Consider the following 24875-nt stretch of genomic DNA (forward strand, 5'->3'; position numbering starts at 1 on the left):
CGAAATATTTAATGATGCATTTCAAATTGCTTCCAAACGTGCATAGCAAAGGGGACGGACTGAATTAGAGATTCGGAGGCGCCAGGAGTTCTGGCAGCTCCTAACTGGAAGTTCTTGATTTTCATGTGCTTTTTAAAATGGACTCAAAGGTATTTGTCTCCTTGTTTCCTTTGTGCTTAGCAAGCCCGTGAATTTGCGGTGGGCTTTGCAGGTGTGGGCAGTGAGCAGAGGTCAGCTGGCGTTTCCTTTACCCCGCTTTCAGCTGCAGCAAGAGGCGAGAAGCTCTGCTAGACCTTGGGGTGCTGAAAGCCAGAGACGGGAGAACTCCTGCCCCATGGTTGGAATGGGAGGTGTGAGGGAACGAGGCTCAACTAGCCCAAAAGGTGAGGTGAGACAGCTGCAAGTGTAACAGCGTGGACTGTCCACTCTCTTGCACGTGGGATACGTTCAGCAGGGCAGCAAGGCTCGATATGCGTGACCGTGTTGTCACTGCACTTTGCTGCTGGAGGAGGAAAGACTATGCCAGGTGCCTACAAAGTGATGTTTAAAGGATTATTCCCAAACCAGGCATTGCATGAAATAAAAACTGAAAGTAGCAAGTGTCAGCAAGCGTGGTGGAGGCACGTCCACCTCCCGGGCAGCTTGGAGTTCGCAGATCAGTTGTGTCTGGAGGAAGGGGCGATGCATTATTGAAGAGAAAAAGCTGTGCGTTCTTGAAAAAGTCCGTATGCAAAAGTAATGCAGCTGCTGGATTGCTCACGGGGAGTTGTGTTTTATACAGCCCAGAAAGGAAACCAGCCTCTGGCATTTCGTGGAACGAGCTTCAAGGCTTTGCTCTGCGTTAAAACGTACAAAAACGAGTGGTGGGTAGGCGCAGGAGGTGTCTTCACCTCATGCAGCTATAACCAGCGTGGGAGGTTTGCTTGGCCGGAGCCAGTGGTTGGTCGAGTATCCTTTGGTTCAAAAAAGATAAACAGTGAAAAATCCAGTGAAGCAAACCTGTATGTTCTGCACAGGAGGATTTAATCCAGAGCCATTAACTGGATTAATTCAAGTGTGCATTCTGTGACGAAGGCCATGTGTCCACCTGAATATCAAACGTCATAAATCAGTGTCAAAAATCTGGAATTTCCTGTCCAAAGCGAGATGCAAAGCTAGGTTAGCCTCCTTGTCCGTTTACCCAGCTCGTGGTATAAATCAAACAGCCCAGGAGCCTGTACGTTATGATTTAGAGAGAGCTGCTGAAAAGCCACAGGACAGGCATAGCTTCCCACTTCCATGAGCTTCATTTGAGTTTGGCCTGTATGTGAGAGGTATTTGTATCCCACTCCAAAGCCTCAATTCAGCCGTCGTAACATATTTAGTAGGAGAAACCGATTTCCCGTCGGTTCAGAAACATTTTGGGTTACAGAAGCAAATGATGTGTTAAGTAGAAAATGCTGTTAATGAGCACTGCCGCTAGCCTGGTGATCACAAACAGAACGGAGGAATGCATAAAGATATTGGCGTCGATGTTGACTGACGTGTGATTTGAGCGCCTCTCCCTTGGGATGCCAAAATCAAGGCATCTGTAAAACTTTAATCCTATTTAGGTGCACAAGACTTTCTGGAAACGGAGGCCGGTAAGGTATCTCAAGTCAAAATCCCCATAATTGCAACCGCTAGAAAAATGTTGGAACGTAATAAATTTCTGTAGCTTAAAGGGTATTTATTTATTTATCAAGAAATTAGGTGCCGTTTTGATACCATAGTCAGGGCGAAAAGTAATATTAAACTCGGAGATGCCTGCAAATAGAGGAGGGAAGGAAATACAAAGCCACTTTGGGCATGTGAGTTCCTGTTGCCCAAACGCACAAATACCACGCTGAGCCGTTCCCCAGTCCGTTGCATTTACCACGTTGCACTTTGACCGCTGTTTTGGCTCCTGTTTCTCTCATACCTGTTGAGATAACTATTTTAATTACCCGGCATTGCTTTTGCTATGGGCTGGCCTGCTTGGTTCATGGGAAGTAGTTGCTGTGCCCCTGGAAGGGGGACCGTGGGGTGTCGCATTGGCGTAGGAGTTCCTTGCATCGGCGTAGAAAATGCAGTTGTCCTCATTATTGCGTTTCCCCAGAAGCTGTAGGAGAAAGGCGTATTTGTCACTGCACGTGGTTTATCATTCCCTATCACTGCTTTAATTCCTTTCTCCTGCTCTTGAGTTTCAAGTGCTTTTTGGCTGAAAGCGTGAGGAGTGCCCGGCAGCAAGCTAATTTGAAATGACGTCCTCCCAGATCCATGGTAAGCCGTGGGGAAGAACAGACCAGAGGTCTGCAAAGAGAAGCAACTTCTTCAGGGGACTTCATCCGTAGAGACTGGGCTTTAAGGGCTCGATCTCCTCACGGTCATCCCTTGGCAGCCACAGACGCCTGTGCAGGGTGTCTTCCTTCTCCGTGCTTCCTAAAAGAGTGAAAAATGATAAACTGCAGTTGCGAAATGGGAAGGAGCACTGAGATTTGTTGGGGGAAGAAGTTGGGGCCCGAGTGAATGAACAAGGAAGGCACTGATCTGAATTTATTACTGACTTCCCTTACGTATGGAAAAACACGAAGTCGCTTAGCACATCTCGTACCGGAACGGGGACGTCTAAAACTGATACCACGCTGAGATACAAGGCAGTTGCTAACAGCAACAAACATACAAAAACAAATGTGTCGGTAAGAATATAAAATACCACGTGGCAATTTTGAGCAAGAGCTTGTGGTTTGCTAGTTATTCATCTTGCCGCACGGTTTTTCCTTTGCATGCCTGAAATACTTAGGCCGGTGGTAGCTTCATGCCTGTGAGCTGAAGTCGAAGCTGCGTGCGAGGGCACGCTCACGGCCAGGTCTCGCCGGGCGCTGAGCTTCGCATCTGGCGGTGGAGGTGAAAACTGACTGTTTTATTGCTGCTGTCTGCAAGAGATGCTTTAAATAAAGTCCTCGGTCCAGCCTCTCCGACAGCTGAGGTGTCTGGAGTTCAGGTGTAGGAGAGGCTCAACCAAAAAAAAATTTAATGCTGGATTTGAGGGTGCCACGCAAAATGTTGGATTGGGTTTCTGCGATCGCTGCGTATGGCAGGGTAGGCTGCAGCAACGCCAAGAGCGAAGCGTGCATCGCCTTGGGAGGACGTAAAATCCACATCTGAGATGGGGCCCGTCTCTCTGCTCATGGTTTAAACTTCTTTTGGATGATAGGAATGGAGACATCTGTAAAAAGTAATACATCCCCTTTCCTTCCAGAATAAGGCTATGAGTTTTCCAGCTGTTGGCTAAGACAGGTTTTCCTGTTGAAATAACTTTGGTCTGATGTAAGTCTAAAACAAAATGGTTATGGTAACTGAAAATATGTCTTTGTCAACTCTGTCCCATTGGGTTCTTTTTTTCTTTCTTTTTTTTTTAATCCAAGTATTTCTGTTCATTGTTGCTTCTCACAGAGTCAGAAAAGGTGCTGTTTGGTTTCTAAAACCCTATGAATCTCCCAATAAAGTGTGTGCTGATTCAGTCCTGTACTGCCTATACTCTGCATTTTCTTTACCATATTGTGGGGCTCATTTTCTTTATAGTTGATTCTCATGATTGGAGAACATGTTCTTGCTTTCCTTCAGAAGTCCTGTCATCTTGAATAACGCAAAAACAAGCCCATAACGTTGATTCATGTGGTTCTTGGTTGCAGCCACAAAAGTATGGACTGTGCCATATATTTGTCGGCTGACGCCGTTCTATATTCATAAAACATGACTTGAGATCTTTTTTTAGATCTGTAGAGTTTAAAGATTAGCTTATTAGGCATCTCTCTGATGTGTAATTATTCTGGGCAGAATAATATGTTAACCAGATAATGTGTGATTTATATACAGTAGACAAGCGAAGAAGAGTTTATGCTTAGAAAAAATGAATTTTCCAGAGTAGTTTTGAAAAGAAGATATTTATAATACATTTAAAAGACTTTTTATTTTTATTTAAGTGGCTTTCAATGGCAATTTCTACTTTTGTATCTTAGGTGTTTCTGTATGTGCTAAAACTGTATGTTTTCTTTCAAGGTACAGCATTTTACAAATTAGAGGAACCCTTAGAAATTAATGGGATGGAAAAGACACGGTAGGGTATCTGTTCAGTGAAGTCAGGGCTGGCTTATCTCTTCTAACTTGCTGCCCGTTGCTCTGTCCTCATCATTCTTAAATGACACAAGATCAGGTGCTTTTGTGTCTTCTCACAGAAGGCTCTTTCGAAATACCCTAAACAGATATTTTTAACACATCCAAATGAAATTTATAGTATTGAGAACTTCATTTGGCATTTAAACTTCAGGCTTGGTTTCAGAGCTGCTGAAGACCCACCGCTCCGCGAGGTTAGCTCTGAAAACGCATGAGAAGTCGCCTCATCCTGGGGGCACGAAAAGTCTCTTTTTGAAAAATCTTTGAATCTTCAAGCATGTATACTATCCTTTTAGTGACAGAGACACTTCCAAAAGACAAATAGTTACAGTATATGGATCCAAACTTGTTACTGGTTGGGAAGGAGGTTTAAGGAGAAGGTGATCATCTTTGCTTGTCAAGCTCAGTGGAGAGCAGAGACCCTAAGATGTGCATTTTGAACACCACATCTTCTAGTGGCTGTGTGTTTGCATTGGGAATTGTAAAGAATCCATGAATCATGTTTGCTTTTTTTGCGAAAAGTTTTCCAGAATTCCTGGCCCGTTCTTATTTGTTCTTTATTTTCACTGGTCTGCTTTTTTAGTTGTCCAAGAACCTGCTTTTTTTTTTTTTTAAATGAAGAAGCTAGTGGGTTTACGCAAAACCAATGGTGAAACTGTTGGTGAAATAATTGCTCAGCAATGCTTGAAAGTGTAAATAACAAAGAAGTGATGCCCTAGTGTACCAAGAATTTTTGCTACCGTGTGAGTAATAGGAAGAGATTATTGCACTATACATTAGAGACAGGAAGAAGACTTCAGGAGTAATGTTAAGGGGTAGTAAAGTCTCCCAGAGGCTGACGTGGGATCGAGCACTCTTGGGGGTATTTTGAAGTTATGCTGGATACTGTTAAATGTGGGAATATTCTGTAGGAATTCAGTTCTCGTCGTGGGATGCAGTACTATCGGACCAGTGAGTCTCATCAACCCAAATGAAGATAGAAAATGAATTTACGCATTAAGCCACCACTGAAAGAACGCAAACTTGGCTTGAAATTTGGTTGTATTTAGTAAATGCAGGCAGCCTCTGGAGGAATTCGAGTTTGGATGCGATTCAAAATGAGTGTTACTCTGTGGATAGTGCACACTTGCCTGGACTCATGGAAAATTTTTGCAGAGAGCAGCCCTGGAGAGGCTGGAGAAGAAACTTGATTATATAACGGATTATCCTTGAAGTTCTGTGGTCGCTCAGCTGAAGAGTTTGGGGAAAGATACAAAACAAAAGTATCTTGCATACTTTTTGAAAAGCAAAACCACATTCCCATAGTTATTTATTATTACCCAGAATCTGTTCTGTCTTTGTTTTGAAAACTAGCATTAATATAAAAATTTTGCGACCCCTCTTGCAAGAGGAGGAAGCTGTTAGCTTCTTTCTCCTCCGCTGTGAATGAAACTGCCAGTGGCATGGACTGTGTGATACACTGTGCTTCAAATAGAATTGAGTAGATAAGAGCTAAACATGTTTAAAGTAGCACTACTAATGATTACTTTTGTAACCAGAAGATTAAAATTTAATCTGATGTACCTAAATTTGCCAGGTTTGTCCTATTGCACAAAAGCTACAGTATACGATGCAAATATCTTTTTTCTGCTCTTAACAGCTCTTGCACGTTGCACTCTTGGGGTTGGGTTTTCTCAGTCCCCTAAATGAAGTATTTTAGCAATGTGGAAGAGGACGTCCTGCTGAGGACCCCGCGGGGCGCCCAGTTCCCGTACGGCGGCAGGAGGCTTCTCGCCCGGCTCCCGGGAGCGTCCTGGGGATGCACTTCCCGCTCCCAGCAGCGCGGCGGGCCAAGTCGCGCTGCAGGCGTGTGCGGCCTTACTGTACGAGCACGATGCTGAAAGAAGGGCAGCTCGATTTGTTTGCTTTTGTTTTTTTCCTTCGAGTCGCGTTGTGTTGTCACAAGACCGTCTGAACGTGGAAGATAAATGGGGAGGAAATGAGGCAACTCCTTTTCTGAAACGGAAGCGGCATTGAAATATTGAGACGGAAGAGCTGACTGGAAGACCCAAACACACGTTTCTTAAAAGATACAATAGCTGACTGTGTCTTCTGCTCTCGAAGCGTTTTTAGAAAGCGAGAAAACCAGCACAGCGCTGCCCCACGATCTGCTCGGCGATGCTCTTCTGGCCCCGCGAGAAAGTGAAGCACGTCCCGGCGGAAGGAGAACGTGCAGCCGCTGGCGGCTTGACAAGTCGCTCTGCTGTGATTCTTTTGAGCTTATTTCCTCCAGATAGGAGCAGGGATTAGATGAAATCAACTCTGTGGAGAAAAAAGAAAGACCTCGAAACTGCGTCTCGGGAGGCCGTATGCCACCACCTTTACTTCGCGCTGCAGCTGCGTGAGCATCTCAGTCCAGTGCTCTCCAGCAGTTCTGTGAATTACAGCTAAAAACAGAGGTTGGAAGAAGAAAACAAATGGCATTCAACAGTTTGTCGGGACAAAAAGTAATTAGATCTTCAATGCCAGCATTTGCACAGGAGTGACTGTTAAGCGTTGCTTTGTATTTGTCCTCCGTTTCCTTCGCATCAGATTCTTTCTGATCACAGTTTTTCTTTTTCCTTTTTTTTCCCCTTTTTTCTTCCCTGAGCCTGCGGCCGTGTAAACTAGGACTATTCTTTCTACCTTTTACGATCTCAGTTGCTGGCACTGGTTGACTTTTAGGGCGAGCAGATGTTGTGAATACCAAGGCAATCCTTTCTCGCCGTCGTTATTGCAATGGCAGAAAGTTGAGGGTTGTTTTGTTTCTTACTTGAACTGCTTTCAGGGTAAAATTACTGCAGTTTGGAAGGAATTCTGAATTTGCTAGAAGCAACTATGCTTTTACTGAACAGGTCCCAACTTTAATCTAGAAGGAATCGGAGGCATGAGCTCTGCCGAGTAAGGAGTGATTCGTGAAGCTTATCGGTTCCTTTTAGCTTTGCACAAAATGCACGAAGGAGAAGGACAAAACAAAATCATTCTGCCTCCTCCTTTTCTAGAGCTTTGGAAACATTGGCATCTTGGTTATCATCTTGCTCACCTTTGCGTAGGAAAAAAGAGGAAGGAGGAGGCCCCCCGGCAGCCCAAGAACTGGCCTTTGCTCTCCATGGCAGCTCTTGGGCAGTGGTGGCAATAATGTAGTGACATTGGTCACTCTTTTATGCAGCTGGTGCATGTAGGTAGGGATACATAGGATGGATATATTTTTTCAGGATGAGCAAAACTGATTTGCAGTTTTTCATACACAGGCCAAACGGGCTACTCAAAGGTATAGCGAATAATTGGAGCTTTCTCAGGACAAGTCTGCAGGGTGTCTTCTGGGATGGCGGCATGTCACCGTAAGGCGAGGTGCAGTGACACAGTGCTCCCGTCTTGTGGGTGGTGTCAGCAATCTGCAATTCCAGCTTATTCTCAACACAGCATGAAGGGTGGTGTAAGACTGTGATCCATTGTATTGTCATGCTTTGGAACAGTAAAATCCATACAAAGGAGCTTTTGAAATGATATTTAACTCAAACTTCTGGTTTTTGTAAAATGCATGCTCTCACCCCTCCCCGAAAACGTTGCGTGGTTAAATTTCCTCTAGTTTTACTTGCATTATTCTTGCGGTATTATTGCAGGAAGTGAATGCAAGCCTGAAGGAAATGGCTAAAAATGCGCTCCAGAAGAAATATTTTCCCGTTTTCGTTGTCCGAACTTGATATCGAGTGAAAGATGAAGCAAAGGAAATATCTCAGAATGTAAACTGCGTTTTACATGTTCCTCTCCTTGTAATCTAAAGGTTGATTAGAAACTTAATTATTGTTTTAATTTGTCTCTCCTTTTTAAGAAAGGGCGAAGAGCAATGAAGTTGGTTCGTGGTTTTCACATGGGGTTATCTTTTCATCCTCTAAGACTTAACGTTGCTCGCTGTGCCTGGTAGGCATAAATAATTCTCTCCCTGCTGTTTGAAATACGTATCTGTTATTTTTTCCCCCTCACTGTTTAATAAGGTTTGTAGCACAACTCACTGTGGTTTCGAGCTACAAGAGCTTCCTGGCATGCTATAGCAGAGGCCCAATTTTAAAAATATGTATCTAGCAGGAAAGAAACGTGTCAAAAGACCGCAAGAGGAGCTTGCCTGGGATGTTGCAACCAAAGGGCTTTTGCAAGCTCGGAGCCTAGAAGTGGGAAGGAGGGGCGATGCTGCGGGCCACCTCCGCTGATGCTCCCCTGGGCAACATGCCAGCTAAAAAACCACGTGAAACTGGGAAACGGTCACAACTGATAAGCCAGCGATGTATACGGCCTTAGGCAGTGCACTGGTGCTTCAGAAACCTGTGGGATGTCCATCGCTTGCCTTAAAATCTGTGTATTTACCTAGCTTGGGGGCTCCCAATGGCAAGGAAGACCTCTAAGATGGGCTGAAATAGTTTCCTGAGATAAAATTGAGGAATGTGGCCCTGCCGTTGTAAATGTTGTTAAAATAAACGCCGTTACTTTGAGGCCTATGTTTAATTTAGTTCAGAGATGAATCTTGGTTTTAGATTTTTTTTTCTCACGTTGCTTAACTGAAATATTATGATATTTACTCGTTTTCAATGTATATGGGAGCCAAAGGAGTAAAATACTACCGCAGGCTAATGACCTCTGTTACGGCACTTAAGAAGCGATGCATTAATGGAAAAACTAGTGTCCTGAGAAGTCTATTTGCTTTTAGGTTGACTTCCACTGGACTAGCGGTGAAGAGTTCAAAAAGGTTGAGAACCATTGACCTTCAAATTAATTTAATATAGAGCCTATTTTAGCTTCTCACAGCCCACAGGAGCTAGCTTGGGTTCATTCGCTTTGGTAAATCCCCAGTTTTGCTGATGCTGTGAAATAAGCCTATAAGTAAAGGATTATTGGGCCTTATTCTCCTTGGATTTCAGCCTGCGTGATTGTTTTTAGATAGCACCTTGTTGCTTCAGAGGAGAAACTTCAACAACTTTAGTGATAAGCTTATCTGCCGCGACGTTAATCAGACCCTTGGCTCGTGCTGGACTCGTTTCTCCTGAAGAACCGCCAGCGCTAACTTCACCGGTTGCAATTCAGCCCTTTTAAGGTTAAAATTCAACTTCTTGCCGATGTTTCCCTGCTGTTTCGGGACTCTCCCCTCGGAGAGCTGCTCGAGCGCTGGCCGAGCGGTCTGTGCATTGGGGAGCGATGCTGAAACACGTGACCCTGGGCATTTCGATGCTAGGTAAGCCGGTGTCAAATAAAATAGCCCTGCAGCGCGTGGTAAGGCTTCGGGGCATTGCGTGCCTCGTAATAAAGACATGCCGTGGAAGTCGCTTGCAGTGAAAAGAACATTATAGGCGTAGAAACCTATTCACACTGATGTGATAATCATGTGCGACTCGGGATAAGATTCAGTCCGGTTTTACAAAGAGCTAAACACTCAAGTAGAACTGGAGGCAGGGAGACCTGCAAGGCTGGAAAAGAAACCGTTATTTTTGGCTTTTCTCCCGCTGTGGCTCGAGTTGGCATGAACTTACAAACTTGCTTGCGTAGCTCGCCCTAGGAGAGAAGCTTAACTTTTGGTGGAGCACAGATTCCACGCCCACGGCCTTAGCCGACGAGATTGCTAAGAAATCTGCTTTTTTTCTTCCAAAAGACAGCACGCGTGACTTGCACACTCTTGCTATAACACGCGTGGGCTGATTGCCCAAGGGGCCCTGTGTTTTGGTGCACCAAAGCCGTCTTGGGAAGAGGGGTGATCGCACGGGAAAAGCTGTCTCGGCTTTCACGAGTGCAAACAAAGCTGTGGAGACAGGATTCGGCCAGAATCAGAGCACGGGATGTGTCTGCCTTCTCTTTCTTTTCATAGTAAGTTATGACTAATAGAAATACTATTTCTATAAAGAAAGATCAAGTTGAGCTGTGCTTTCAACAGCAAAGAGAATAGTATTTTCCCTCACTTTACGGGTAGTATAACACCTGTGCGCGTTTGGATTTAAATAGACCCGATTTTTGGCGGCGCCGTAGGTGCTGCGCAAGGAAGACAGCCTTCAAAAAGCGGGACTAATTGGTCATTTCCACCTCGCTGTTACTTGCTGCCGAGCGCTGGAAGGCGGCGGGCACCGTTCGAGGCTGTGCCAGGGCTGATGGCTTTCGCAGCTTCCCTGGTTTCCAGGTGTGTTTGATAGAAGTCGCGCTGCAAGAGCGCAGCCAAGGTCAGCGCTAGCTTCACCGTCTCGTTGCAACGTGCTTATTTCAGTGCAAGCAGTGGAACCCCAAATAAATTCTGCGTTTTCCCTTTTCCCAGTGGGGTTACTGGCATATGTTTCCTGGTTTTAAGTGCAATGACATTTGTTTCTGTTTTTAAAGGATATATCATACCTTGTGTTAAAACTCTTGTGATCAAATGCAAGCGCTGCTCTGTACAACAGGAGATGCATCAGGGAGCATTAATAAAGTTTATTCTGGAGCAAGACCTGAACTCTCAGCAAAGGGAGAACATCTGTACGTGCATCTGCGGGCCCCGGTCGCCTTAATTTGGCAGAAATCCTTCAACCTCCACCGCTGTCGTTTTTTTTCTGTTTGTAAGCACAGTTTCGTGTAGTCTGCTCTTAGAGATGATCTAATTTCATATTCTACTAGTGTAAACATGAAGCTAGCTGTTAGGTTTCCGAGCGCGTTTATAAGGGCTGGAGCTGTGCTGTTGCCAAACCAACCAAGTGGGAAAGTTGGCTTGGCTTCATATAAACAACTCAGACTGAGCAAGCCGCACTAAATTTGGAAAAGAATTAGGGGAACTCATTTTTCGAAGTATTTTATCTGCCGTTACCCCGCGTTATCGTTCCGTGGGAAGCGTTTCTAGCGCTCGTCGCTGTTTCCATCATGTTTATTTTCAGATGGCCTAGTCTTGTCTTCTGTAAACCAAAAGAATTCATGTAGGGGACGATGAATCGTGTCCGCTTCCATTCCCGCTCGCCGCTGGTATTAAGCTTCCCCCCGATCTGAGGGGTATAGGATCAGCTCCTCACTTCATGCGGGTTGGGGCTGGTGTCTCAGAGCCCTCCCTAAGAGATTAAGAGGCCACTGGGAGCTGGGAAAGAAAAGGCCTTGGTGGGAGATGGGCAGAAACTGGCCCTTGCCAGCACGGGAAACTCCTCTCCGCTGGGGCTGGGGCCAGCACCATCCTGCTGCTGGCCGGGACTGTCCACTTGCAGGGGAAAAAAAAGCTGTAAAGGAGGTTTTGGGAAGCTTTGTCCTTATTTGCAGACTAAACTAGCCCGAAGCAGGCTAGTTTTTAAAAGAATGTGAGATGGGCAGGGATTTTCCGGCTCGGCACCACCGCCGTCCCGCTATTAGAGGCCAGCGCGTCCTATAATCAGGAGGTCTCGAATCATCTGATCCCTTAAAAACCGGAGGGTTGAGGTCCGGACGGTCACCCGATGCTGCCCCCCAACTCAATTTGTGTAATTTACACATGAAAAGTTCGCAGACCTGAAAAATCCCCCGGGACCTTGGGAAGCGTACGGACGTTTCTCGCGCTTTGCTGCCGGTCCTGGCAGCGGTTCTGCGAGCTCGGCGCCGTGAACCGAAACGCCGGAGCGCCATCAGGTCTCAGGGATGGCCCGTTCGCAACCCAACCCTTTTGTGAGGCTGAAAAGGGGTAAAACGGACTTTAAGGTAAATTGCCGACAGCATTTCGGTTGGTGAGGAGGCAAAGACTCCAGCCGCATCTCCGGCGGAGCTGGTCGTGCAAGGAAAAGGGGAGCGGAGGGCAGTGGAGATGCTGTGGCTGAAGTCCGCAGATGTGACTTTCTGACGTTTCTGATCTCTTGCGTTGAGAGGGGCCGTTTCTGCATGCTCGTTTTTGCGGGCGGCCCTGCAGCAGAGCCGCCTTCGGGACTGGTTTTCACGTGCCGGGAGCTCACTGCTCCGGGCATCGACGTGAAAATGCGATCGCAGAAGCAGAGGAGCTGGCGTGGAGCTGAGACCCGCGTGCTGCCTAATCCCTGCTGAATGCACAGCTCGGTGCTAAGCTTCGCGGCACAACCCCTGTGCTAGCGACGGCGGGTGGGCTTCCCAAAAAGTGCTTCCTGCGAATCTAATACCACTGCCACCTGAAATTACCTGTGCACTTTCCAAAATCTCACGCGGTCGCCCTTCCCCGTGGTGCTCTCGGCTGTTTTCCCTCAGCAGTCTCGGTTTGCACCTGCAAATAAGGTACCCAAACGTGGTAACTCTTGAACCAGAGCATCTTGCAGACCAGAACACCCCGTGCGCTTTCTCTCAAAAAATCTGTGCATTTAGTCTCGTAATGATCCACAGCTTTTGGTTTTTTGACTGTATTTAGTGTGATCTTTAACATAATTTAAGATGAGAATGCATGGATGGTCTGGGAACTGCCCCCACAATTAAACCCTGTTTTTCATGAGAAACAGCAATAAAACCAGGAGTTTGTCAGTCCAGGAAAATCATCATATGATCCAGGTGATCCAGCTTTTACAAAACCCTGAAAGCTTTGTTGCTGCTTGCGAGTTCCCCTGTCTGGCCCTTCGGAAAGGCTTTGTGCCAATCCTGCTTTAAGACTCCACGTATGCAAAAGGTTTCGAGAAATCATGGTTTGGAAACTACCATTCTTTTGTCTTATACGGAAAGTTTGATTTCCCCCCCCCCTCCCCCCAAGCGGAACAAAATGAAATTTTGGAAACACTGAAATCCTTCGCAAAGTTAAACTATGCTTCCCAAAGCACCCTTGTCACCGGGCTCCTTAGTACCCGTTAGAAAGGGACTGCTGTCCAGTATTCAAGACAGCAGACCTGGAAGTCTAGTTGCTATTCTAGAAGTCTAGATTATAATCTGGGTTTTGTTTTTTGCATAGCCACAGACTCTCTGTGCCGTGCGTTTATGCATCCCTCCTTTAATTTTTAGCTTGGCTTCCCTGTCTGTGGAGCAGAGTCTCATTTCTTTCACAGGGTTAATGAGTTGATTATTTGTCCATTGCTTTAAGATTCCCAGAAATGAGACTGTAGAGAGGTGTTATGCTGCCGATGGGATCTACATCGCAGAATTAACTAGTAGGCAATGCAGGATCAGTAGAAGTATTTCATGCAGCGTGATTGAATATCTGTTTACATGAAAACAAATGAGAGATTGCAGTGCCTAAGCCTAGAAAATGTCCTTTGTAGGAGCTTTGAGTCATCATTAAAATCTGATTGTGTGCTAAAATTGGCTAACAGGTCTAAACATAGGTCTAAACATTATCCAATATCATTTGTGTATATGTTTCTTTGAAGACCTTATCTGCCCTAGAGCATCCGCTGCTCTGCGGTGGTGTGTCACAGGGAGAGGCAGATACGATCTTTGCTTAGAGAAAAGGATTCGGGGTATGTTTTGCTCTCTTTTGTCACTGCCGGAAAGAAACCGTTCGTCCAAAAGCCAGTGTTTCCTGCGTATCATTAAGACCAACATTCACAGCCGCGTTTGGCTGAATAAAACAGTGAGTTATTAGTCCGAGGCTGAAAGCAAAATACCCCAGTGGTGCCATCGGGTAATACTTTGGGTCGGCAGTGACTTGATTCTGTGTTTCTGAATTAGCGTGTGTTAATTACGATTAATTTTTCCGCTTCAGGGAGAACAGAGGCGGTGATAAAAAACTTCAGCCCACACTACAGATGCCAGTATGCCGTGGCTTTCTGCAGGCACGTGCAGAACGAGCTGGAGCAGCACCGGGACTCCCAGTCCCAATTCCTGAAGACCAAGGTAGGAGCACACGGGGACCGGCGCCCAGGCCGATGCTGCCGCGCACTCCTGCTCTCCCGGCAGGGCAACACCGGCATGGCATGAAATCATTAATACATTGAGCACTGAAGTAACACTTTTAGTACTCACAGTGTGTGAAAAACATGATCTGGAAGAAGATCAGCTACCAAAAGGGCTTCGTTTTCTAGTTTTTTCCCAGGAGTGATGCATGCCCTGCAGTAGAGTTCATAGGAGCAACAGTTCCTCAAAGCTTCTGAAAATCAAGCCCAATGTTTTTAAAAGTTATTTGGATATTTGCGTATATAAAAAACAGTGCAGAAGTGTTCAGTTTGCATGTGCAGATGCCGGCTTTGGCTTCATTAGGTGGAGAAGTTGTTTGTGGGTGCAGGTTTAAGGTTTACCCTTGAAAATTTGTCCTTGTTTTGACGCTTTTACAGTCTGCACCTTTCGGGAGGGCAGTCTAGGACAAGAAGGACCTCTCTGCACATTTCTGGCACAAAGTATGCCTTTCAGCAAGGCTGGGTTTGACACTTGGACAAAAACTGGTTTCTTCCTGATCACCGCAAGATTTTACGAGACTCTTGGGCCAGAGATCATACGTTCAGGGCAGAAATTTATGTGGGAAATTCAGCTAGCCTTTTCATCCCATAGGAATCCCACAGGTTCTCATAAGGAACATGATAAAATGTGAAAGGAGCTATGGAAATATGTTCTTCATTAGAGGAAAAGAGGCAAAAAGAGAGAGAAAAGTCTCTTTATTAAAGGAGAATGTGGAAAAGCAGACTTTAGTATAAGGAGAGGTACAAACCTAAACTTCTCGGTTGGATTTGCGTGAAATCACAGATGATATTCTTGAAATGGAGAGGCGAAAGCAAAGAGGTGGCATATAGAAAGTGGGATAATAGGAGAGCCCTGTCTTTCAGAAAAATATGTACATGTTAATTATAAGAGCACAGGTGCCAAAGTGTTACAGAGCAACATGAAATAATTCACTATTTTATAATAAAATTCTTTGCTGCATCAGTGAAATGCTTTTTAGCATGTAGTGGAAAATTGGAAATAATGAACTATACGGCCTCTTACTTGCAATCAGCCCATCACCTGAGCAGTAAGGAAGACTGTCTCGGTCACGGGAATCGAGAGGTGGTTTGGAAAGGCCGAGGTTCCCCGCTGCCTGGAGCTGCAAGAATTTGATTGCATCTGCAGTATCCGATTCAGCACGATGTTTATTACCCCAGATTGCAGATGAAGACTCAAAGGCCTCGTAGTGACTTTAAAGAAAACTTTAAAGAAAAGCTGTGCAGTGACCATTAGTCGAAAGTAATTTCAAATCCAGTAAATTGTCTTTGCAGCCCCCGGTGGAAGCTGGGACGGTCTTATACGAAACAGAGGTGCTGCATTTTGCTGAGGACCTGAAGAAGTGGAAGGACAGATACGTTGTTATCAAAAATGACTATACCGTGGACTGCTTTGAGACCAAAGAGGTAAATGCTTCCTCCTGTACTATTCTTCTGTGCTCCCCAATGAACCGATATCAAATTGATATGTGGCAGCTGCTGCTTTTTTTTTTAACAGCACTTTGAACTTTCCTTTACATGTCGCAGAACCCTTCTGGTTTGTGTGTCGTTGCAATACGTCGCCGTGCTTCTGGAGCTGGATTTGCAATAGCAGGTTTTCGGTTGCTTCGCGCCGACTACGGCGAAGCGTTTTGTTTGGCAGCTGCCGTGGTGCTAGCAGTCAGACTAGTTCTGGCCTTCAAATGAAACAAATGGGGCTTAGAAGAAAATCCCACACTTTTGCCCCCCCCCTTTCCCCAGCTCCTCACCATGGCTGATAAACACTGAGAGAATATTTTTAAATATGCTTTCGACATTTAAAAAAGGTTTCAGATTTGAAATGCCCAGGGAATACATCTGAAATTCGGTCTGAGAGAAACTTTTCCCTTTGGGGAGTATCCACATGCATTAGCTTTGTAAATGAATTGTCTGTTTTATGTTTTTGCTATCCTTCAATCTTTATTTTGACTCCCTCTCTCTTGATTTTCCAGGCCTACCAGAAAGGAGCCAGCCCTAAATATCATATTCTTCCTGCAGGAGGCAAAGTACTGACTTCAGAAGAAGATTACAATTTGCTGTCTGATAAACATTTTCCAGATCCTGTTGGTAAGCACTGGTAGAAGTTGAATTGCCAAACCTCAAGCCGTTTTCTCTACACAGTCCTCTTTTTGGCCGGCTTTGAGGCAAGATTTTCAAACCGGGTAATAGAAGATGCATGCAGCATGTTTTCTGAGCCAAAATATAGTGCCGGAATGCACATATATACTAAATGCTGTACACTAGTGTTCGGAAAAATACTGGAGCCTGTGTTTTCAGTATCCCTACACAAACACTTTGGAAGCTCTGCAGAGCAAACCCAGGAGGAGGCTCAAAACCACAGTACTATTTTCCAGCGCTTTGTTAATATTCCCGGTTTATTTGTTTCCATTTTTAGATGGCAGTTGCCTGTGTTGATTTACACTTGACGATATGTCCCACAGAGAGGGCAGGAAATGTTGCTGAGTTTGGTTTGTCTGTACCTGGAACCGCTGTGATTCCTCCTGTCCCCAGCCCCCGTCCGTGAAAACGGAGAAGATGCTGGGTTTAAGGCACCGGATCTGCACACGTTCCGGGGTCAAATGTGGAAAATCAGAACCGTGTGAGGAAAGGGATAAGGGGCGCAAGCAGAGCAATATCTTCCCCTTTTCTGAAGTCCTGTCTCATACTACTCAGGGTTGTGAGTGCTGTAACATGTCCTGTCTACGCCCTCTCCCAAAGTGGTGCTGGTGGCCTCGGTTGGCAGAAGGCTGTGGACACCAGACATGTCATGTGGGGCAGCCCGATGCCAGCTGTAGGCTTCCTGTGGGTCTCCCTCTGCAGATGGCCTCTTTTATGGCCATTTTGCCCCTTTATATAATGCTGAAGCTTTGGCTCCACAAGACTTCTTCCGAGAGGGCCTTCTTGTGGCTGGAAACTTGATGCAAAGTATGAGACAAAATTATTTTTATTGATGCAAATTTTGTTTTTATGGATGCAAAGTATGAGACAAAATTATTTTTGTTTGTTGATCCTTAAATGGTGCTGTACAATGGCCCATGGGCACAGAACCCAGTTCACACTCCAAGGTAAACTGGACTTGAAGGTACTTTGCTCTTTCTTTGCTTTACCTCCAAGAACTTGAAATGACACCTCAAAAGGTAACGTTGCAGTTCTTCTGTCTGAAAGCTTTAGAGCTAGGGAAATAGCTGCTGTTCCTGTGAGGTTTAATGTGGCTTGTTTCTACATGCTGTGTGGAGGAGACCGGAGTTGCACAGTTATTTATTTGCCGTGAAAACCTTGTTCCCCAGCAGCTACAGTCCGACAAAAGCACTGATTCTCTGTTCCCCCGCAGATACAACCCAACAAAAGCTTTGATTCTTGGCAGCTGTAAACTTTGTCCTGACAGTAGTTTCTTGGGCAATTTTACCAAAAGTGTGTATTTTATATCTAGCTCGAATAGTCGCCTCTGCATAATACACAGAGGTTGGTGCCTGCTGAGTTGGCAGGTCCAAGGCGTTTCAGGCTGCATCCTCACCTCAGGGGCCAATTGCTTGGATCAAGGGGGAGACAGCTGAGTTTAAAACCTGGATTTTTCATGTGTCATACCTTCTTGCTTGCAAAGAGTTACTGTTTTAACCGTTCTTTCTCTGCTGTCACTAGAAGAGGAAAATTGCAGCGCGCGAAAATCCTGAGACATCAATAAATTTTAAATTAGGATATCTGTATTTTGTGTAGGCTCCAGTGAGAAGGAGGCCACCCAAGCCTTTGCCCAGCTGCCGAAGGAGTTTCCCGTGTACCTGTGGCAGCCGTACTTGAGGCACAGCTACTACTGCTTCTCGGAGCCCGAAGCGCAGAAGCAGTTCAGCGCAGTGCTGAACGATTGCGTGAGACACTCAAACCACGGTAAGCACAGAAATGGTTTCCCGCTGTATTCCATTTACAGCTGCAGCTTTAAAGGCCAATTACAATAATTATCTTGTAGAAAAGTGAAAGAAAAACGGAAGGGTTTTTTTGAAAGAGGCTTGTTTCTCAGTGCCTTGAGGAAGGCCTACATTGGCATACGCCTTCTTCTTGCTTTGCTAGCAGCTAGGTTAAGTTGGATTTGAGCTATAGTGTACTAAGTTTGGATACAAAACATGGTAATTGCTTTGAAAGTGGCATTCCACTCTTTGTCAGCTGATCTAAAACCTTTCCCATGATACAAAATCATATGAAATGTTTACTAAATATGGTGGGTCAAACTCTCACCTGGATCTGCAAGCTTGACAAGTGCGTCATGGGTGTAGCAGACCACGTCTGCACAGTGTTGGAGGAATGTAGTCTCCCAGTACATTTCTCTGATGTTAAACATAAATCACCAACAGTCAAACATTTTATGGTTTTTTCAAGTGTTTTTCTTTAGACAGCAACTCAAACACTCAGCTACGGTTAAGCCTTGTAGTTGGGATATGAATTGTGCGTAAGACACGATACTGGTGAATTTTAAATCTCACTTCCTGAGTACATAAGACTAAAAACCTTCTAAAAAACAGACTTGTGGCTTGCTAGGATTATAAAAACAACCTTGCTCCCGTGGAATGTGAAGAGCATTTACGAGTTGGGTCCTTCAGACAAAGAAATGCCTTCCTGTTTTCCAGATGAAAGGGGCTGATGTGATTCTTCTTTTTCCATCAAGCTGCTCTGACTTCCCATTTGGTGTCCAAGCTTTTCCATGCCTTTCCAGGCTTTTCCATGCCTTTCGTGTGGCTTCTGAGTCCCGTCTGCTCCTCCTGCCCTTGATGGGAGATGAGAACGCTCAGTAACTTCTCCAGCAATTTCAGCTGCTTGGGCCTCAAGGCCATGCTTGTAGATGTGGTGTGCCAACAGTCATTTTTACTTGCAGATCCAGTGTCTCCCAGTGTTTTTTTAGCTGTCACTCCTGTCTCCTTGTCATCCTCTTCACCCCATTACCCTCAGACAGTTGTCTCGTACCGTCTTCTCTGCATCCTTGTCAGCTGCCTTCCCTTTTCCCATGTCTCCACTGCCAAAGATAATCCCGGCCTCCTTTAAGACTCGGTTCCCGTTATGGAAAAAAAAATTACTCTGTTTCTAGGCAATCGCCGAAGATAGGCAGTTATCCGCGCCGTGCTCGGCGGTGGCTGGCAGCAGGTGCAGCCTTTGTAGGCCACCTCACGGGTCTCTGCCCTGCTGTAAAGCAGGTGGCATACCCTCACCCGGGACCCCCGCGTCCCGCTTGCCGGCTGCTTTGCAAGCTCTCGCAGAGGTCGGCGAGCCAGAGCGTGCCTTTCCGTCTCCGCTTGCTGGGCACAGACCTGAGTAAGTGGCTCCGGTGCGAAAACTCCACGGCAAAAACCCCGTCGCAGGGACTGTAAAAGCTGTTTCATGAGTAGATTAACATAGGCTGGAGGCCTCAGTCTAGGAGGAGCACACGTTGCCTTGGCGCTTTCACATAGGTTGAGTCTATAAAGACTGAATAAATATTCCCTGTATAGCTGCCAGATGAACCTAAATTCCCACAGCGTTCTTAAAAGAAAAGTTTGCCCCCGTGGCTTATAATTCTGATTAGTCTGTCCCTGTTGCTGCGGTCGCCCAGTATAAAAGTGCTCCAGCCTTTAAAAACCGATCCCTTTGTTCTGCGGAGAACTGCAGGAATCGGTAAGGAGATGGGGATACAATCAAGTTTTCCTGGCACTGTAAGTCTTCCATGACTTGAAGCCTTTTCATTAGGCTTGGATTTTTCATTTCCCTCTTCTCCAGCAAGTGTAACAGGCCTGACAAAGCTTTTGGCAGCTTTTTTTTTTTTTTCCTTTAAACTAAAGTTCAGCACATCACTCTAGGGGACAATTCTGAATTGGCAAAAGATGGGACTAGATGACCTCATAGGTCTTTTCCATCTCTAATGCCTCGGAGTCTGTGTTTTATTATATTTCATGTCTCAGCTGTTGCAAATTTATGCATCTGTTCCAGGATTTATCCCCCTTGACTTTTCCTGCAGTCAGGTTTTTATCTGATAGTGCTTCTTAATGACATTACAGTACCCTTAGCAAGGCTCATTCTTTCTGCTCAACAGACTAATTGGTAGATAAAGGCAATCTGGAATAACATCTACTGTTACACTAGTAAAAAGGAATAGGTTTTAATGGCTAAGGAAATGCAAACTATTATTTTCTTGGATTCCTGGAATTATACCATCTTCTATGAACTCAGATGCTATGGGTGGAGAAATGATCACTGACCAGCACCTCAAAAACCTTAATTCTGCCCTTGAAGAACTTTCTCAGGGTTTTATTTAACCTTTCTCTCATAACTGAAATATGTTACTTTATAGTTGCTTTTTAAAGTTTGTATGGAACCAATTACATTACAAAAACCAGGCATGTGAACAGCTTCAGAAAGTTGTAGACATGTGCAGCAATATTATGGGTAATAAAGCTCTTGATATGAAAATTAGCTGTGTTCTTCTCAAAAAATTGAAAAGAGAGAAGAAACGTGAAGAAATTTGCAAGTTTAGCTGCATGTAGCAATAGCTCACTGAAAATTTTGCACAGCAGGACAGGATCGAGTGGGATAAGGAGCACTGGCTAAGGCACCGCTCTCTGCACTGCTTCTAAAAAGCGCTATGTTCACTTTTGCCAGGGCAGACTTTGTCAAGGGCAGGAGAAAGAGAGATGTAATGTCTGATCAGGAGTTGCCTTACAGTCTTTTCTGTAAACTGTCACTAGGAGTTCAGAAAAGGAATGCATCGTGCTGTTTTTTAGGAAAAAATCCAGAGGAGGTTTTGGTTAAAATGTTTGCTTTCTCCCAGGAAGCAGCATTAAACCTTTTGTGCCTACTAATTACGGCTTGCTGAACAGGAAACTTCAGTGAATCAGCATGTGGTCTTGACTAGGGAGCTGCCCTGGTATTTAGGTATTTCCTCTCCTTAGAGTCCTTCTTTTTAAATAACTGGTCCAGCCTGTGTTTCTGGGTTTTCTGGTCAGAAATCATGGTCAGAAGAGTAATTACAATAACATTTGGCTTTAGTGGTCGCTTCTTGCAGGTATGAGTCAGATGGATGGAGTGTGGGTTTCTCCTACCTCCCCAAATTTCCTATCGTGTTCACAGGACTTTATACTCATTGATGCATGTGCCGTTCCAGGGGACAGCAATGTCCTTCGTGATCAGCGGAGTAGGTAGACCTTTTGCACCCTGCTTGGGTGCGGTTCAGATAAAACACATTCGACAGCTTTAAGATGTGCCTAAACCAACCAGAACGTGACTGGTCATGATATTAAAAATACTGTAGCAGAATGGATTAGATTCTGCGAGTTACCCTGATTCTGGAGGTTAATTAACCCAAGTATAGAAATCATTCCAGCTCAGTGATTCATTTGGGCAACTCCCATTTTGATCGCCGTAGTAGTTCTGCGTAGCTGCCTTTCTCGATGCCTTGGGATTTTGAGAAGAGACCGAAGGCTTTGGGGTTTTAAGCCGTGAGGCCGTGTGATTAAGGGCTGATCTCCGTCAACGCAAAGGCCCCCCCCAGCCACCTCATCTGTGCGAAGGGAGCGCCCAGAGCCAGCTGCCCCAGGGCTGTGCAAGGCAGGGATCGGCTCACGGTCCGGGTGGGGAAGGACTAAAGGTGGGAAAAGGCAGGGAGCAGATTGGCCTGGGGAGGAAGAAGAGTGGGAAAACGCAAGGAGAAGGGTAGAAAAGAGGCCGGTCGGGTGTGAACGGGTTGCTGGTCAGGACGCTTGTGCTGTCCAGCCCTGCTGCTGCTCACTGCCGTCTGTCCTGTCTTGTTGAACTCCATTTCCGACTGTTTTCCTGGTGAGGGTGCTCTCCCTTCTGCGTGCGTGTGTGTGCAGAAGGCGGGAGAGATGCAACGAGAGGAGGTCTGGGTACCGGCAGCTGGAGCCGGGCTGCAGCCTCGGGGGCTTGGATGTCCCGTTGCCGGCAGCTGCGGAGACCTCAGCCTCCAGGGCCAGCCACTGGCGGGGTCCGTGTGATGTATATATGTAACATAGCTACATCCTGTAGTGGAATATATGTATATTTGTATATATTCCATGAGAGGACTTCTATTCTGATGAGCCGGAGAGGAGGAATAGGATCAGGCCATCCATGCCATTCATGTTTGTGTGAGTGATGTGTGTTTTTTCTGTCTGTGGATTTGGGTGGCAGGCATACTGTATATATATATGTATATACACACACACTATATATGTATATATGTATATGACATACTATATATATGTAGTATGTATGTTTGCCTATGGAGAATACCTCTCAGCCTCGCTACGGGCTGGACCCAGGGACAGGGAGCTGCAGCAGCCTCACATCTACTGGGCTACTGGATTCAGCAACCCCAACATAAACTATCCTTGCATTTCGTTCCCTTTTCTAGCTGACTTTGAGTCAAATATATTTCAAAATTCCTTTTTAACCATCCAGTATGTGACCTTTCTCCTATTAAAATTAACGGTTGTATAGCTTTGTTTCCAGGAAAAGAAGGATGGCGGTGAATTTGCATACTCATTACAGAGATGCTCCTATCTGATCCTTGCCATTATCTCAAAGCTACTTTACAAAAGGTCCATCAAAAAGCTTCCTTCCCTCCATAACTGCCCCTCCTTTGCTAGCAGCTTCGTAATTCAGGCCTTCGGTGTGTTGCATTAAAGAAAACTGCGTGTCTTGTATGCAGCTCTGAAATGCCACAATTCATTTCTCATGGAAAATTTTTGTCTAGGCATAAGATATAAAATATTCGCATGAGCACACTTGCCATTTCGAAGTTTTTTGGCTATGGTGAATGAAAGGGTCATTGACATTAGTTAAACAACATAAACGTGCATGAAGAAAGATAACGTTTGAGAAGGTGTCTAAATAAGGCTCATGGGTCATCCAAACCGTTCTTTGCAGAAGGGACTTCTTCCAAGCCAACAGATACAGAGGAGTCAATAATGAAATATGGTGGTATAGAGTAATATGACTTAGTGATGGCTCTTGGAGAAAGACAGAAGCAAATTGTGGCCGTATCTCCTGATTTAGGCTTTGTGCAGCATATTAAACTTAAACTTAAGAGATGCTATGCTTCTCCATAATGCAACATGAGATTGTCAGCTTTTTCAAGGAGAAGATAATTCCACCTACAGAGAAGATACAGTTGTCTGGCTACAGTGCTACACAATTAAGTTTTCAACGTTAATTTTGTTATGCTATTCCTTACGCTATATAACACTCACAGTATTTTCCCAGGGTGATTATATAGCCTTCGCTGTTGTAGTAAAATTAAAAAATAAATGTTTAGACTAACAAATGTGTCAAAACAAAAGATAGCTGTCATAAGATGATGCAAGTTGAAGGGTTACTGTAGAACTCTTGCTTTCTGATCTGATTTTCATTGGGAAGCATTGACAGCATATCAGCTTAATGGTATTAGTAAATAATTAGCATGACTGACTGCATTAGAATTTTTTTACCTGAAGATAGTGTATCATTATATAAAATATATTACTGTATTTGTTTCCATATTGAGGATTTGCAATTAATTCAGGAGAATAACAGCATATGAGAATAAATATGTATCCTACTGCCCTTTTCTTATAAACTTCCTGATAGAATGGGCAGCAGGAAGGAGACGTTTCTGCCTGTAATATGTTTTTCTAATGTTCCCCTCCCTAAGTTTTGCCTTAATTGAGTTTTTCCTAGGTTCGTAGGGAAGAACTGCTAAACATTCACTGCTGCTTCCAAAAAAACTGTTCTTTTCAAGCCTATACAGAGCTAAGGTCTTCATCTGTGTATGATTTTATGTAACACTTGCAGTTTTAAAAACTTTTCCTTTTTTTTTAAAGAAGCTGTCATTGAGTTATAGGGCAGTGTGGAAGGAAGTGGCTCAGTTATTTTTAGCTGAAGTAGCAGAATCTATTAAACTACTTGAAGGTATGTGGACATGGTAGTGACAGCATGTGTTAAAAACATTTCATTTACTGGATTATTTGCAATGTGGCTCTGTTAAATAATCTCCCGGTTTTGCAAGGCTACTCTTTCTTTAAGAGAAGAACACATTTGGACAATTTACTACTTTAGCCAGGGTTTGTATTAAAAATGAAATAGCAGGAGGCTGTGTGAATGGCCCAGATATTGTCCCAGAAGTCAGTGTTCTCCCTTGGTGAGATACTGAATTATTTTGGTACTAAGTAGATCTGAGTAGTAGTGGCATCAACATATGTCATTAGCACTGTTTTAGTTTAAACTAAGGACAAATTGTGGTGATGGTGGTGAGGAGCCTCATAAAAGAATGAAAATGGAGGGAAAATGAACACATGAAGCTCAGCTGGGGCCACCTTCACCATTTTTTTTCTTACCGTGACCATCCTTGTCATCGGCACAGTGTCGGCTTCTAAAAGTCATGGATGATCCAGCCTGCCTTTTGAGTGGAGGAGCACTGGTTTACAACAGCCAGGGGATATGGTTTTTTTGTTACCGTGTCGAATGATGGTACTAGCTCCCAATGGGGTGTTTGTGGCATGACTGGAAATCCTTCACAACTCCTAAAATTTCCGTTCTCTTGCTGGGCACAGTGGCCTGAAGGGCTGATTTGTTGACAGCACTTTATTTAAATGTATTTACCAATGAAGAAGGAAGAGGATCTTAGATTTTTCAATTTCACTTGAGCTTACTTTAAAGCTTAAAATGAGAACAATATGTAACTGTTCTTTTTTTTTCCTAGACAAGCTAAGAATCTCAAAATTGAAAATAAGGTTCCAGTTCCCTGTCTTAATTACTTTTGTCATATTTAGACTATATCAGATATTGGCCTGCCTTGTCACTTGAGGTTCCTCCAAGGCATTCCTTGGCTGGGGCAGCTAAAGAGGTTATCTTCTGTGCTCC

At 44.7% G+C, this 24875-nt stretch overlaps 1 protein-coding gene across 2 annotated transcripts in view; it reads left to right on the plus strand.

Annotated features, from left to right (window-relative positions):
* NIBAN1 (niban apoptosis regulator 1) overlaps positions 1-24875 on the plus strand; it is a 62592-nt gene that overhangs the window by 9434 nt on the left and 28283 nt on the right. For both annotated transcript variants that reach the window (XM_026101032.2, XM_064515570.1), the window contains exons 2-5: positions 13799-13929; positions 15282-15413; positions 15977-16091; positions 17739-17906. In XM_026101032.2, the coding sequence (XP_025956817.2) occupies positions 13799-13929; positions 15282-15413; positions 15977-16091; positions 17739-17906 (546 nt within the window). The remainder of the gene's footprint in view (positions 1-13798; positions 13930-15281; positions 15414-15976; positions 16092-17738; positions 17907-24875) is intronic.

The sequence above is a fragment of the Dromaius novaehollandiae genome, chromosome 8 (assembly GCF_036370855.1).
Source record: "Dromaius novaehollandiae isolate bDroNov1 chromosome 8, bDroNov1.hap1, whole genome shotgun sequence".
In the NCBI taxonomy this organism is placed as follows: Eukaryota; Metazoa; Chordata; class Aves; order Casuariiformes; family Dromaiidae; genus Dromaius; species Dromaius novaehollandiae.